This window comes from Salminus brasiliensis, chromosome 8, assembly GCF_030463535.1.
Source record: "Salminus brasiliensis chromosome 8, fSalBra1.hap2, whole genome shotgun sequence".
Taxonomy (NCBI): domain Eukaryota; kingdom Metazoa; phylum Chordata; class Actinopteri; order Characiformes; family Bryconidae; genus Salminus; species Salminus brasiliensis.
The window spans coordinates 35,619,674-35,636,488 of NC_132885.1; the positions used below are offsets into that span (position 1 = coordinate 35,619,674).

Below are 16,815 nucleotides of genomic sequence, written 5' to 3' on the forward strand. Positions count from 1 at the left end.
AAATATACACTGTTTGACTACCAACTCAAGCCAACCCCCATAAAAACACAAGCAAACTGTTGTAGTCATAGTCAACAAGTAGCCCTTTTATTTGTTTTGGCAGGATGGGAAATTCACCAGCAAAAAAGAATAACCCACAGGAACATTATATACAATACCAGGGACATTTAATCAAATACTAGGTGTGCTGTATTTATATCTTTGACTCTTTGACCATTTTTTTCTGAAAAAATTATAAATAAACTTTTGTTTATTTTTATTAAACATACCATTCTGCCCCAGACAAAGTACAAAGAAGTCACTTAAAAGCCCAATAGGGTCATCAGATTTATGTTTGTGATAAGTTCATGTGAACATTCAACCACAACTGTATGAAGGCTATCCTGGTGGGCTACCAAATATTTTTACTTTTTCATTCCTTCCTTCATATTTTCACACAGGTGTCTGGTGGTTTTCTGGCATGACAGCCAACAAATACATTTCGCCAATACATGGCAGAAGTGGGGCCAGCCACTGTAGTTTGGACACAAAAATGTGCTTTGGATTATATTACTGGATGGAAACAAAAATGCTAAAATAAAAAGTGCTTGCTTATTCTTAAGGCAAGAATTTGTGCCATTATTGTGGGTTGCATAATTCTAGCAACATCTTGGCAAAATGAAGGACATCTGCTTGTAAATTAATATATCAATGTGACTTAGAGATAGCACCAATGCAATACCCAATATTCTTACTGGGCCGATATCAGCAGGTCATATAGTCATGATCAAATGCTGAGGGTACATTTTATTAAATAGCAGTATTACATGTGGAAAGCTTATTTTATCCATTTGCCACCATTAAAACATAATGCAAGTTCACACTGTGCCAATGGAATTTGGAATCAAGTGCTTCCAATGATATTTGCAGATTTAAGATGTGTACCTACACTTTACATTTGTTCAGTAAATCTCAACATAAATCCTAATATTTTACAGAATAACCATTCCATCACCAAAATGGGAAAAAGCCTATGTACGACTAGTTTGTCACACTATACATATTTGGGGATGCTTGAGATTTATAAGCACCCATGATGATTTAGGACACAATACTGCCAAATGCTTTTTACTGCAGTTACATTATCTTCGTCATCTGAAAAATAATATGATTGTAATTTGAATATATTTAAAAATTGGGCAAACAAGGGAAGACACAATTCTAATTTAATTTATAAAACAAAGTTGGCAGCCCAATTGGGCTTTACTTAATAAGCCGAATAACGCCAAGAAGCACAAAAAGCATTCTAGTTAAACTGGTCTGTTTATGGTCACACACAAATGTTACCTGCAAAGTGACCTGCTTTTTCTAGCTAGCCTTTTTTTTTAACATGCTGAATTTATTTTAACAACTTGAGAACCAATGCTGTAGAGAAACAGATCAGTCAAAACCAGTTGCAGATTAGCTTTAGCCACATTAAAACATAGGCCACACAGTGCAGTCTTACTTCAACTGCAGACTATCTGGGAAACTTACCATCTGTCTGTTCACAGTATGTGGGACTAAAGTTGCTGCTTTTGTTGTAGAAGTCATATCGAGACTGCACTCTCACACAGTACCACGTCCAAGTCTCCAGATCAGATAGAGTTACCAGGTTACGTGGGGTGCTTAGCTGCTTATGTTTCTGTAGGAAAGTTTAAAGTAGAGAAGAGAAAAATCATGAGAAAAATCATGATGACTTAATACATTACATATAAAGCTATAAGCCATGTCAGAATAAAAGGCTCATCATACGTCTGAAAGTACTATCCAAGGACCAACTCTGAAAAGAAAAAAAATGAGGAGAAAAACCACAAAATCCAAAGAATTATATTAAAATAGATATTTAAAAGCTGTATCTCATTTATTATTTAGGCTGGATCTACTCCATTGTGCCATTCAGTTGTGATAATTAGTAAGACTTAAAAAATAAGTGAAAAGGCTTAAGCACTGCTTTGATTCTGTTAAATGAAAGACTAATTTAATATTTGCTTTGCAGTATAAATAATAATTAGTAGTAAAATGACTAGTTTTTTAATTAAATAGTTTTGTATATGATGACAATGTGTGTATTTAGCAGTTTCTTCTGTAATGCAGACTGTTAGGTAAACACTAGTTACTGTTAAGACTCCTTGTTTAACCAGTTTACACTTTATATTCTCTGTTACTGTTATATTCCCTGTTATCTCCTGTCCTCTCTAGAGAGTAATATAAATAAACAGGATTTAAAACAGGCTCCTAAACATAAAGAAGTACGAAAGAACTGCATGAAGAATAATAAAACCTTTGCACGCTGTTGTTTTAGAATAAAAAAAACAAAAATGTGCAATTAGAATGTACCACTATGCTAGCACCCAACTAGAGAAGGATACGCTATTTGTAAAGCAAATTACTGCAGTAAAGGTTTTTTTTTAAAACGACAAATTAGTGGATATTAGAATTTATTTCTCTTCCTCAATGTGGCATCTTGACGTAGTCCCTAAATGTATCCATTTCTCTAGGTTTACAGAACACCACACTTTCACAGTGTCATAAACTTCATTATTTACCAATTCACACTAAAGTGTGAAGTGTGAACATCAGAAGTGATTCAACCTGGACTGCTTTCTGAATAAGGCACAACACAGGGCAGGCAATCAGCTCATTTATTTACAGTCACATGCAAATGTTTGGACACCCCTGATCGAAATCGGATACTGAATAGCTAAGCCTTGTCCTTAAAAAAAACAAAAAACACAAATCTTTAATACACGATTGTTTAATCTTTAACATTTTGTCTTATTGAGATCTGTTTATCTTCTATTCACTCAACTTTTCACAGTAACAAATTTTGACCAGGGGTGACCAAACCTTTGCATGCCAGTGTATATATCAGTTTTAAAGATGCAGTAACAAAAACATAAAGAGCCTTTTGAAACTGAGCATATAACATTTTGACTGTTTTTGGTACATTTACCAATCTCACAGAATAAAAGAGGATATGAACCCTTTAACACTTTCAGTGTCTGTAACCACACACAATTTAAGAAGCAAAAACTAGGAACTAAACCAGCAGGTAAATCAGCGGCCAAAGAACAATGCTTCGAGGCAAAGCAACCAAAAGGAAAACAAAGTCAAATGACCGAAGTCACGCAACTAGAGAACATTTGCAAAATTGACCTCAATATACCCAAGAGGAACTTGTAATTGTAACTGAGCTGTCTTAAAAAAAAAAAAAATGGCTAAAACAATTATATTTTTAAAAATGTGCAGTTTTAATTTGTGAGGTATAAGCTTCCATTACCTGTTAAAAACTAAAAAAAAAAAAAAAAAAAAAAAAAAAAAACTAAAAAAGCAAACTTTTTAATTTTACCCTAAGTGTTTAGGTACTGTAAATCTGGTGAAGACAACACAAAACAATAAGGATGCACTTGGGTTGATCTAATGGTAATATGTTACAACGGAGTACTTAAGATTATTATGATATTTCTAAATTCAACTTTCTATTGCGCATCTACACTAATAAACAGGCAAATTTCAATAGTAAATGAATCCTATAAACAAGCATTAGCCATCTAGTCTTTTAGACTGAAATGTGAGATCAGAACAGATGATGCAGTGATGAACTGAATATCTCAACTGTGGTTAATAACAATACATTGGGTAGTGCTGTTTTAGATTTTTTTCTGCTCCAATTCAAAGATTTCATTTATTTTGTAAAAAGTTATGCATCATTGGTCATTTTTGGGGGTGGTTTAAAGGTATAAAGAAACTGGACAACAATTTATTTAATGCACACCTAGAACCTCGAACACCTACACAAACAATCTAAAGATGTTGCATCCATAAATAAACAGACAACTTCTGCAAACCTTGCTAGGAATGCAGGTGTGCCTTTTACAGGCTGTGGTCAATCTACAGTGGTGTGGTTACACTATGCAAGGTGTCAATTTGAAAGGAACACAGATTTGAGATGTGAAAGCAAAAATAAATGCTGGCACCTGTCACCACAGATATTACCAGCACTTTATCAACATCATCATCATCATCATCACCACCTTTTGACTTTATCCGTATTACATTTGTGTATAAAGAATTGTTTTGTGAAAAGGAAAAACATAATTTCTAATCAGGTACAGTTAGCAGGTGTATTTGATAAGGAGTGTTTAGGACATGTTAATGACATGTCTATTTTAGTGGCAGCAGGGGAATTTGATTTGTGTGCAAGGGGCAGTGTATTGTAAGAAATAAATGTGATTTAGTGTTTGGTGTTTTAGTGATTAGTGTAAGGAAGGAATAATTTCACTCCAAATAGATAAACGTTTAATGACAAGTTGTGAGGAAAGTGTTGTTGATTGGATCATAAACGGCCACAGCAACATAGGAAGGGAGGCGCCTACCTGATAGAGCTTGAGATACAATGAATGATGAGAGTAAGGAAAAAGGAGATACTTCTCACAAGTCATCCAAAATACATTCAATAGTAGAGGTCTGGAATCTGGAGTGATCAGTCCATTGTTATGAAACACAAGTATCTTTTGTCTGCGTCCTTTTCTAAGTAAGGGCTTCTTGTGCTACAAATTCTTGCAGACCCACAGCGAGGCATGTTGAGTCATGTTAAATTTACATAATTTCACAGCATTTTGACTGACACTCTTATCCAAAGTAACTTACATATGAATCATGTTGCACAGGTAGAAGAATGTAGCACATCAAGTAGTGTGATAGCCCTATCAAGGAATCTAACCCTGGTCTGCCATAGGGAGGGTTGTTACCCACTACACTACTATAGCAATGTCTTCCCACAGTAGAAGGATACACAGAAACACCTATGGATCTGAGGAGCTTGAGCTGTATCTCAATCATAGATAAAAGTATTAAGTGCTGGTTATCTGTTGGTACTCCACCAGGTATAACATGTATCTTGGAATTGTTTTTAGTTTTTCAGTTGTTTTCTTTTGACTTTCATTTTCCTTACACAATTTTAGAAAATGAATTACTCTGTGACTGTTCGGAAACATTTGTCTCAGGCAATTTTTACGCTACTGTATGTAATGACATTTAAATAATGTAAACTGAAATATGCTAATATCTTTTAAATATCGTTTGGAGGGGTTCGTAAAATGGAAAGGAGAAAGCACACAAGTTTTATTTAACAGTCTATATCTTAGACTGTGACTAGATCATTGCAAAGCTTTCCAAAGTATCAGCTCTCACATTTTTATAGTTACAGTCTCACAGTGGACAGGAGAATTTGCGACTATGTGTGCTTACCTGCATCTCCAGAGGATCCTTCCAGTATTGGACAATATACTTGAGACTTTTTACCCATTCCTTCATTGAAGTGTTTCTGTTAGACAGCGGGTCAGAGATGGCAACCTCCAGTACACCCTTAACAGGTTTCACGACCACTGCAGATGGCGGGCCGATGGCAGCTGCAGAGAGAGAAAGTCACATTCCCAGTCAAAGACAAAGTGATGGGTTAGGGTTAGCAGGGTGACTTTTCTTTTCAGTGGGAAAATATATAAAAAAATATAACACAGTTACACAGTTTACCTCAAATTTGTCAAAACCAACCAAGACATAATTGCATTTATGGCATTAGCAGTAGCTCTTAACCATAGCAGCCTACAAAAATGCTTTGTTGTCCTTAAGCAAGTGTAAATATGCAGGGGTCCAAAGTTGCTTCTGAGTTAACACATATAAATCACTGCCAATACAAAGATACTTAATACACAAAAATTACAGGACACTTTCACAACCAGTGCAAGAGTAATGTTTATTTCAAAGCTTTTCAAAGAGCTAGAGGGTCTTCTTTTGTGTTTGAAGACGAGTTTTGGTGGGATGATAGGTAAAGGTAAAGGTGCACGTATTTGTCACTGTACACTGTACAGCGAAATGTGTCCTCCGCATTTAACCCATCTGGTAGTGAACACACACTCACACAGAACTCCAGCGCACGGGGAGCAGAGGGGGTAAAGGGCCTTGCTCAAGGGCCCAACAGTGGCAGCTTGCCGAGCCCGGGAATCGAACCCACAACCCTGTTCTCGATATCCCGGCGCTCTAACTGCTGAGCCACCACTGCCCCAGGTCGAGTGGACACAGCAGACTGGACCTAATCCTGTGACTGGAGTGCCCAGTACCATATGTCACATATGCATATGTATGTTGAATGTTTTGCCAAACTACTGCTTTAAACTATAGGTGACTCACCGTCTCTGTCAGGACAGAACTCGACTTGGATCCAAGGGGACACATGCAAGTTGCTCTGGGCCCTCACACGAAGGATCCACATTCCCAAATAATACAACTCTGCAGCAGTGAAGTCGCAGTGGTGTTCAGATGTGGCCACACACATTGTTTTCCAGTCATTCTTGTGCTTCCGACTATTGATCTTGTACTTGCTGTTGAGACAAGAAGATCAAGAAGCTTAGCCAAAAACAACATGGGTAAACGCAACCAAGAGGCATTGAACATGAATGCTACCTGGTACCACACTTCAATATATGAAAAATTGTTCATAACAATGATAATTTAGACAAAACTTTATCATTAAAAGGTACTGAAAATTAAAGAATAACCTGTTCAACTGTATTACATGGACCATGGAAGGTGGCAAAAAACCCTATTCACGCTCAAAGCCAAGGACATTGCTATTACGTAGAAATATGAAGTATGAACAGTCCTTCATTTTTGAATCATGCAAAAATTCAGTAATGTCAAGTCTCATGAAAACCCTGTTGTAAAAACACCAGCAATGCTGTGTTGCTTTGCCAACCACTCAGAAAACAAGTTAAACATTTGTTTTTGTAGGCTTCCCCTACAGTTGGGAAGTGTAATTTGCACTTTAAGACACCACTAAAGGACACAAAATAGTCACTGAAAATAAAATGATGTGGTGGTGTTCTTAAATTAGTAAATTAATCTATCAATCAATTGCAAGAAATGTCAAAAAGAGGAATGCCTTACGCCAGATATTGTGCAGTGAAAGTAACGTTGTCTTTGCTGCCTGGTCTGTGTTCCCACTCCCATTTCAGGATGTAATTTGTGTTGAGAGTCTGAAGAGTGACGTTCCCAGGACTTGGCAAATCAGCGATCACTGTGAATGGAAAGAAGAAAAAGAGATCTTGTTTAGTCTTGGTCACTTTATCAGAGTATCAGGATTATACATGGGTAAGGCCAAGCCACATCAAACTGCAAGTGTCAAGACAACAAAGATTCACTTAGAACACAGACAAATTCGATCACTCGAAACTACTTTAGAAGGGGGTCAGAGATGCATTTGAGTCCTCTCTCAAAGACACATTTGACAACCAAAATCCCGCCAGGTACGCCCAAAACTCTAGTAATGATTGCCACGCAATGAGCGAATTTGCATTTTCCATCCCACACAATCCTTTACTAAGCTTTACACCAATTCTAAATGCATGTATGTATGCATGCATGCATGCATAAATCTTGACCAGGTGTAAATGGGGTCAGAGAGCAAGACAGCGAGTTAGTTAAAGATTAGCTTACATAATATTAGTTTGATGGCTAATCATGTGGTGAGACACTGTTCTACATTTACATTTACTTACATTTGTGATATTTGGCTGCCACTCTTATCCAGAGATCCTACAACTGAACTATGTTAAACAAGTAGGAGAATGTAGTGTTAGCAGTCTTGCCCATATACTCTAATTGGTGTACGGATTAATACTCTTATAGTCTGCCATGGTGAAGGGGGTGGTATTATCCACTACACTACACTACACCAACCATGTGCAACAAAACTTCTCTCTGGAAAGAACAATAAATGTTTCTTTAGTTAAGTCAAGAAAATCAGTATTGGTCAGTCTTGGAATTTGGACACAGTTTCTGCTTGCTGTCCTTAACCAGTAAGTAACTGGTCATTGTGTATGTTTATTCAGCCGTCATGATATAAGCACAATGGAAAGGTAAAAATGAGTTAAAATGGCTTCAAGTTTCACAACCATAAACCTTCTTTTGAATCCATATGCAGACTCCTAAAAGTAGCTTGCTGAACCAAAGAAACAGGAACAATGCTGAAAGCAGCAGATGAAGCTCACATGATGTCAGACTGTGACATCAGACAGCTATATTGACGCCTGTGAGTTCAGATTACACACAGATTCGAAAACAATGCCTGACTATTTCTTCTCAAACGGTGCAATACTTAAAAAAAAACTATTTACCCAAATATCAATTGGCGCTGAAGGCAAAGTGCTCTGGAATCTTTACACACTGTCTGGAAAAATGACTGACATGGAAATCACGTTACCCCATCTGCCTATGTAAAACTAGCCCTGTCCAAATAGGGCTTTAGAAGGTAAAGAATCAATAATTTCCAAATAAGTACCAAACCACCCAAGAATCTATAGTAGAATATAAACCATAATTGAGTTGTGTGAGTGTCTTGTGGAAAGTGCTTATCATTTTATCCATTATTATTCATTTCTACCTTTTCTGCACTATGTTTCATTATATTTAAAGTTGGGATTTTGTGCTTTTATCCCTCTGTCTAATACCCCAACAGGGGTATTAGACTTATTAAATATCCCACCATTAAATGGATTTTATTACAGTGTATTAGATTTGGCCACATTATTAACATTATTAACAAGCAATGTTAATAATGTGTAAACTTTAACTATACTAAACTATACTTTTTCTTGTTGATGATACTCAACATATTAAGAAAATAAGATAATAAAAGCCTAAAAAGTACACTATGTGTCCAAATGTTTATGGATACATTCAGCTATTGGCTTGCTCACGGGGGTCTTTGACGCTTCATGTTATTCCTTCTTTCTTCTCTGTCTCTGTTCTTTATTAAGTACTAATTATGTAAAGCTGCTTTGTGACGACAACAGTTGTAAAAAGCGCTATACAAATAAATTTGACTTGACTTGACTTGACTATTGTTGGCACAGCTGTGCAAATGCACACACCCATCTTGTCCAGGCATTGTAAAAAACTGGTAATAAAATAGAACTCTCAGGATCATATGAGCAGGTTTGAGATCTGTTCAATTTTAATTTATCTACCCCCCCCCCCCCCCCCCAAAAGAAAAATGGGTTTTAAAACTCCACGAGTCTAGTACTTTTGTCTAATTTAATAGTTTTAGGGTACTTGCAAGATCATTGTTTGTACATGAAAAAACACAAATTTAGATTAAGTGGCATGTCCTCTTTTCTGCTTTATCGTTTGTGCAAAAGCCTCTAATGAGATATCTAAAAGATATCTAAGAGTCATCTTATGGTAAAAAACAGACAGTGAAAAAAGGTGACAAAAGGTAAAACACAAGTTATGAACATGTATATACATAATAACCTTCAGAACTGATGCACTATTTAAAGCAGCAATATGCAAGAAATTGTATTTGCTGCTCCTGGGCACCCTGTACAGGCAGAGAGTGTCATTCACTTTTACTCCAGTTTATACAAATCACGCTTTTGTACACAAGCATTGAACATGCGGAGAGATACAAAAAAAATGGCAGTAAAGTAATATCACAAAATTTTACACAATTATGACTCTATGATGTAATAGGTTATGCAGTGTTACGCAGTTCTTGCGAGTGTTGTCCTGCTTGCTTCACCAGTTACATAGTGCAGTTAGCAACGTGCCAAGCCTGGAGAACCATTGATGTAGACGCTATTCTCCCTACTGAACTTAAATGAAGTTAAAATCAGCTTCTCTTAAAACTTTTTTACAATTTACAAAGTAATCAGTTTACCAGGTTTTTAAGTAAAATGTTTACAGTTTACAACTCATGTACTGCTTTCAAGGTATTTTGATGGTTTTGATTCTGTTTACAACACAATTCCATGACATGTTCAATCTTGGAAATATCCAAGCACGTAGGAAGTGAAAAATGCTGACAGGAACTGGAAGTTAGCATTCGTTTATATCACTGTAGCTGTTGTCAAATTAAAGATAAAAACCTTTCTCAAGCTATTTTTCTTGTTAAAATACATAGTAGCAGAAAAAAGTAAAAGAGGAGCCACCGAAGCATTGGAACAATCATCAGGTGATTACAGGGTCCATCCTTGTAATTGCAACAGTCATCTGAGACCAGAGAGAATATCGATGACCCTTCTCCCCATCCTATCCTTCAGCACACTGCTAGCCACACTGTTAACTGATGTGACAGAACTGGCCATTCGAAAAGAAGAGGTCGGTCAGATTAATGTTATTCAGAGGAAGCATCTGTTAGCCTCCAACCTAACTAGTGAGTGGGAATTAGAATTGACTAAACCGGACAGAAAACGGAAAAAGAAATGTGTGTGTATTTGTGTGTCTAGCAGGAAACGTGCCGTTTCTCAGTTGGGCTGGTCTTGTTGGGCTGGTCCTGGATGTGTTTTGGAGAAGTGTGTCTTAATACGATAAAAGACAAGAAATAGATAAACAGCTCTAAACTAGTTAGAGAAACATTAAAAAAAAGAGGAACTAAGCATTGTGTGAGCCTCTGGGATTCTTGGCCCTGAAACTTCGGGCAGCTTGCTTAGAGATTCACCCCACGCCTCACTGAACTTTTACGCATAAAAAGGAAAAAAGAGGAACATGTTAAAAGTATCCCTGAAGCAGGAGGATTTTAGCCTGCTTGTGACTGCACACTACGGGTTACACAATCAAAGTTTTACAGTTTCCGCTCCATAAGCTCTTTCTGTTTTTGTCTTTCCCCTTTGACTCATACCTTCCACAAAAAAAACATTCAACAGCTTGCTAATTTACAACCCGTCATTCAGGTACTGTAAACACTATAAACACTCATTACAGACAGTCTTCTTATGCTAAAAATCTGAAAAAAGTAGTGTGGTTAAACAATTGAAAAATTAGCACTTTTTTAGCATTTAGCAGTTTGTTTTTTAAACCTTGTCATAAGGGACATTCACTTCCTGTACAAGCTTACAAAAGCACTGCTTGCTTATACAGTAACATACAGCATTGTGCAAGACCATCACACGATGTTTAAACTGGTATAAAGAAGTGCTCTCAAAGCATTTTTATTACATTTTGCAAATCAGGGACTCCTTTCTGTGTGAAACATAACCCACAACCCTTCACAGATTTGTTAGTGACTGCACACAGCAAAGACTCTAGCAACCACCTATGATACCAAACCAACCAACAACCACCTGTGACACCATACCAACCACCTAGCAACCCCATAGCAACAACCTGGGATGTGCGAGACACCACATTTCTGTTTCTGGCCCTGGGAACCTCATTAGGGTGCATGGCATCATGAACTTTAAAATACCAGGACAGTTTATATAAAAATCTGGTGCCCTCTCCTCGAAAGCTGAGGATGGGTCGTCACTGTTTTTTTTTTCCAGCAAAATAATGACCCTAAACTTGTGGCCTAATGTACACAAAAATGGTTCATCAGACACAAAATCAAGCACCTCCCATGGCCATCTTGGTCCCCAGAACTGAACCTGTTTGAAAACCTGTGGAGTGAGCTGAAGAGGAGCGTGCATAGGAGAGGACTGGTCTGTATTCTCTTATCTTGTGAAGTGTTATAGGAGAAAATTAAGTGCTATCTTGTTGGCAAAAGGGGGTTGTACAAAGTATTAACATCAGGGGTGGCAATAATTGTGGCACACATGATTTCATGTAAAATAATTATTTCTTAATGTGGGATTTTCCCTACTGAATAAATGCACTTGAATTAAAGAATTTTTTTTTTGCATAGTTGTTCTATATAATAATAATAGTAATAATGTTACTAGAAGCCCAAGAACACATCTTAACCAGGGCTGCCAATAATTGTTGAGGGCACTGTATATTTAGTATTACTGCAACAAAGGAGAGCACAGCAAGAGCATAAGTTGATCAATGTTTTCATCCAGTAAGAAACATCAGTAGCATGCACTTGTTTCTGTGTAAATAAGAGCAAGCCATTCAAAAGACTCTTTACTGCAGTGTTCATATGTTGCTGCTAAATAACTAAAATACAACATGTTTAAAATATAATCAGGCTTGTTTCCCATCAATAAATAAAAGACCTGGTCAAAATGCACTTTTGCACTTCTTTTAGAAAATCCACCACTTCTCCAAGAACATTTTTGCAAATGCGTTGGCATTCATCATGTTTATTTATTTTGCTTGCATTGGAACACCACAAAAAGAGCTAAGAAAAGAGTCAAATCTTACATCATTTTTACAAAAATGACCAATACCCTCAACTTCATATTTGGTAGCACCACCCCATAAATACTTAAATCAGTTGCTTCCTGTAACCATGAATTAGCTTTTAATACCACTCTACAGGAATTTTGGACCACTCTTCTTTTGCCAACTGCTCCTAGTCTCTGGGATTTGAAGAGTGCCTTCTCTCAACTGTTTTGAGATCTGGCCACAGGTGTTTAATAGCATTTAGACCCAGACTGTGGCCTCCTAAATATTTGGTATTCTTCAGATTTTGTAATGCCATACACTCGCACACAGTCAAGACATCCAGTGCAAGAAGCAGCAAAACCTCAGAACATCTGTAAACCTCCACCATGTTTGCCCATTCTTTTCTCATTTTGTTTATTATGTTTAAACGGTACTATGATGTGCTTTACCAAAAAGCTCTATTCCGGCATCATCAACGTCAACAGGACATTCTCAGCAAAGGATTGCAACCTCACTTAGGCAAGTTCTGGTCTCTGTATCAACAGTGGGGTCCTCCTGGGTTTCATAACATACTATTTCATTCAGTTTTAAATCACATCTTAATTTTTGGTAACTGTCATATTGTCTATGATTTCCTAAAATGTTAGATTTCTCTCCTTCATCCAGTGGAAGATTAAACAACAAAAGAAAGTATTTTTCTCCTATCCTTACCAAGTGTGCCGATATTCTCCAGATCAGTATATGGTGACAATGTTCACAATTCAATAAAAGGTCAAGCTGGTCATAAGAGTCAATGTCAACTTAAAATACAGCTTTGAAAGGCAGTGCAGTGCAGCCTAACACACCCTTGGAAAAGATAAACAGTTTACAACCCTTGTGAAATGTGTGATACAGCATACTGGTGACAGTACACGCTATCTGCATGGTTACAATCTAAGGTTCCATGTACTCATATCACACTATAATATTTTACTTATGCTGGAGAATTTGTATAATGTACTATGGCCCAGTTACACATCACAAATATTATTTTAAATACAGTGCCGCTACAAAGTTAAAGACAATATTCAGCAAACTTTATAGTCAAAACGGCCAAGAGGTACAAGTTTCTAATTTTTCAGAATCAGGAAATGAGAAAATTTGCAATGTTCTTCGTTGTCAGCTTGCTTTTTTTTTTTTAGTAATCACTGTTGGATGGACAAACTGTTCTGCAGATTTATTTTTTTTTTTTTTAGAACTAGAAGCCTAAAAGCCTAAATGCTGTTTATTTGACAGTGTGCTTTTGGGGAGCTACCAGCTTTTTAAGTAAAAAAACAAACAAAAAAAACCTAAAACACAATACTCTGGCTTAGTATCCCCTTATTGTCCTTTGACATTCCCTTTCCTTTAGTAAGCAGATTATCTTGGATCTAATCCTAAAAAATTAATTACTTGTACTTAGTGGCCGAAGGGTAGTTGCTGACTTTTCTCTGCACTGGGGCTCCGTCATATGAAAAATAGATCCTTTCAAACAGTTTTGTTCAAGCTCGGAATTCTTTGGCTCTGATTTTCACAAAAGATAAGAGCTGCCTGAATGTGCTGAAAAACAAAAACTGGTCTCCACAAAAAGTGCAAGATTTATATTAGTTGGAAAACGAATTACTATTAACACAGTAAAAGCAAAACACAAGTTCTTGCCCGAACTCTGTTGTACTTTAGAAACTGCCCTTGACTAGACAACTGCTACCCACAGCAGCGACACTAAGTGACTGGTCAACCCTTAGTCCCTAAGCTATTGATTTTCCAAGAGCTAATTAAATTTTTCATCCTAGTGCGCTGCACTCATTTTTGTTTTAAGATGCTGATGGACATCCTGTTTCAGGGCTGTGCTGGCAAACTATTGTTAACTAGGATGTGCATTCCAACTAAATTCTATGTAAGAGTAACCATAGGAGTTAATGAACCTGTAGTTGGTTAACCACAAGGAAGACTTCCCATAAATATCTCCAATATAAATATGCACATGCTGCAAACACAAAATGCCAACACTGGCAGGAAAGTCATATCACAAATTCAGTCTATCTGTAATGCAGTTTTACCTGGTAGAAATGTTCAGATCTAAACTTTAAACTCTATTTTTACTAGTAATACTAGATCTGCAGATCAATAATGCCATTGTTGATGCCAATGTAATGTTATTTTTGCCAGGATGTAATATGTTACTATTAATTTACATGGAATCTCTCTCTCTTATCTATAATTACATTTTCACAAGAAAAAATCCATGAATCCATTCAATTATTTTTACCAGTGCAAACAGTGATTCCTACACTGTAATTCAGACTGGTCATAAGCACGTTATTAATAGTATTACATATTAATATTATCCTTACTAGTCAAAACTGAATCATAAATATCTAAAGCTATGTTTTACAGATCTGAATCTGCACTTTCATCCTGAATGCATATTACAACTAGTCAAAACTAAATTACAGATATCTTGAATAGCATCTGCTCAAGTCAATATTAATTTATGGATATGTAGACCTGTCATTTTAGTCAAATAAAAAACAAGATTCCATGCAAATCAATGGTTAACTAGTCATTTTAAAATGCAATTATATTTTATACAACATTATTATCTGCTCTTGCTTTTGTTCGTCTTGCTATGTTTGTGCTGCAGCAATGTGTGACTTTCCCTCGGGCTTCAGGCAGTTGACCAAAGGCCTTGTAGTATTTACTCTAGTAAAAGGTAGCTATAATAGCTACTGTACCAAGAGCTTAATCGTCCATGTTCCAATAAGCACCGTTCTCTTCATCTAGCAGACCACATGTCCCCTGTTATGCCTTCGTTTATGTTATTCATACAACAGTATAGGACATTTTCTATGATATTTTTACACACAATTCTAAACTGTCTGGTCTCACTGACTACAGTAAACAGGTTACAGATCTGCTGTTCGACATGACAAATGACAATTTGACATATCACATGCAAAACTAGTCCTCCCACTGCTAACAGTGAGTGAGGAACATCCGTTTAATGACGGTATCGACAGCATTTAAATGTAGCTAGCATTTAAAGTTTTATTTTATTTTTATTTGACCGTTTAAGAAATTAAAACAGTGGTAGATATATTCACGTTATCGTTGTTTATATCGCTATGCAACTAGGTCGCAGTAGCAATCATTAGCGACTGGGTTTATATTGTATTTAGCTAGCATAGCTAGCACTAGCTGCTAGCTAGCTAACTAGCTACTCCAAGCCTGTGAGCTGTCAGTGACCAAAAAACACAATAAAACGCAAGCAACGTTATCAATGTTAAATACAGCATTTAGAGCGGTTAGTATTAAATATTTACTAGAAGTGTATTAATATTAATATCAATAAAAAAACAAACTCACCGACTGCAGAAATTCCCAACAAAACGAAAGCGCTGAAGGCGAAGTGTGTCTGCATCGTTCACCTTTGACACGAAAACACACTAAAGCTCCAGAAAGTCCCTTATTAGATGTTAAGCTACAAATGTGGTCTAAATTAACCTCTACAGACACATTTCCAGCTAAGCTGAGAGGAGCAGAGAGGAGAGGATAGAATTTACACCTTCAGGTTTCTGTCTGACTCGCAGCTCCTCCCCGCTTCTTCTCCTGCTGCTCTGATGGGTCTCAGCAGTGAGCTGGGTTTAGAGCGCGACCTGCCTCTCACACTATTAACTGCACTCTACATTACAGACGTGAACCCAAAAATAAATAATAATAATTATTATTATTATTATTTTTATTGTTGTTGTTGTTGTTGCTAATAGCAACAGTAATAACATCAGTAATAGTTACTAACTAGAGCTGAACTGTAAAAAATAATAAAATGCAAACATTATTTTAATACTAAAAGTATCAGCAGGATAATTAGCCTATACATATACAATAAAGACAGAACATAAATATATGTGTATAGATATATAAGATAGATATAAGATATATGAAACAATATATGTATAACAATATTGTTATTATTGTTATATGAATTATTAAAACACTATTTGATATATAGTACAGTTAATGCCCAAATGTTTGTGGACATGGATGTATTCAGCCACTTTAAGTGGTATCCATGTGGTACCCATGTGGCACTCCACAAAGCATGTTTCCACTGTAGACTCAACCACAGAAACCAATGCCATGAATCCCCTGGCTCACAGTTTTTGTGCTGATGTTAATGCCAGAATGTTGGCAACTTTTATATACTGTTTGTCTCAGCACTCGCTGAGTTGCTGTGGGTCCTAAACGCTTCCACTTTTCAATAATACCACACACAAATGTTTAAGGTGGAATACCTAGAAGGGCTACTGAAGGCCACTAACTGTTGCATCCTATCACAGTACCACACTGAAATTTAGTAAGCTCTTTAGAACAACCCATTCTTTTACAAATGTTTGTGAAGGCAGACTACATATGTGGCAATGGGATTGAATAGAATCCCTGAATTCAATGGTAAAGATGTGTGCCCCTTTTGTTCATGTAGTATAAGTTTATGTATATTTTACACTTAATTTACGTGAGATCAACAGTTGGTATTTTATCGGACAACATATATAGCACAGTTTGATTATCAGTGATTGTAACTAAAAAACAGTCAGCAGGTGGTCAGTACTGTCTGCTGTAGGGAAACTCATTGCATAGCTTTATTGCAGTAGGTCAGGATGATCTCAC

At 36.6% G+C, this 16,815-nt stretch overlaps 1 protein-coding gene across 1 annotated transcript in view; it reads right to left on the reverse strand.

Annotated features, from left to right (window-relative positions):
- Positions 1 to 15,749, reverse strand: part of LOC140561332 (interferon alpha/beta receptor 1b-like) — a 21,830-nt gene extending 6,081 nt beyond the window's left edge. Inside the window, exons 1-5 of the mRNA XM_072686475.1 lie at positions 15,511 to 15,749; positions 6,967 to 7,096; positions 6,211 to 6,401; positions 5,272 to 5,432; positions 1,516 to 1,663 (exon numbers count right to left, since the gene is read on the reverse strand). Of these exons, the coding sequence (XP_072542576.1) occupies positions 1,516 to 1,663; positions 5,272 to 5,432; positions 6,211 to 6,401; positions 6,967 to 7,096; positions 15,511 to 15,565 (685 nt within the window). The 5' untranslated portion in view covers positions 15,566 to 15,749. The remainder of the gene's footprint in view (positions 1 to 1,515; positions 1,664 to 5,271; positions 5,433 to 6,210; positions 6,402 to 6,966; positions 7,097 to 15,510) is intronic.
- Positions 15,750 to 16,815: the final 1,066 nt, after the last annotated feature.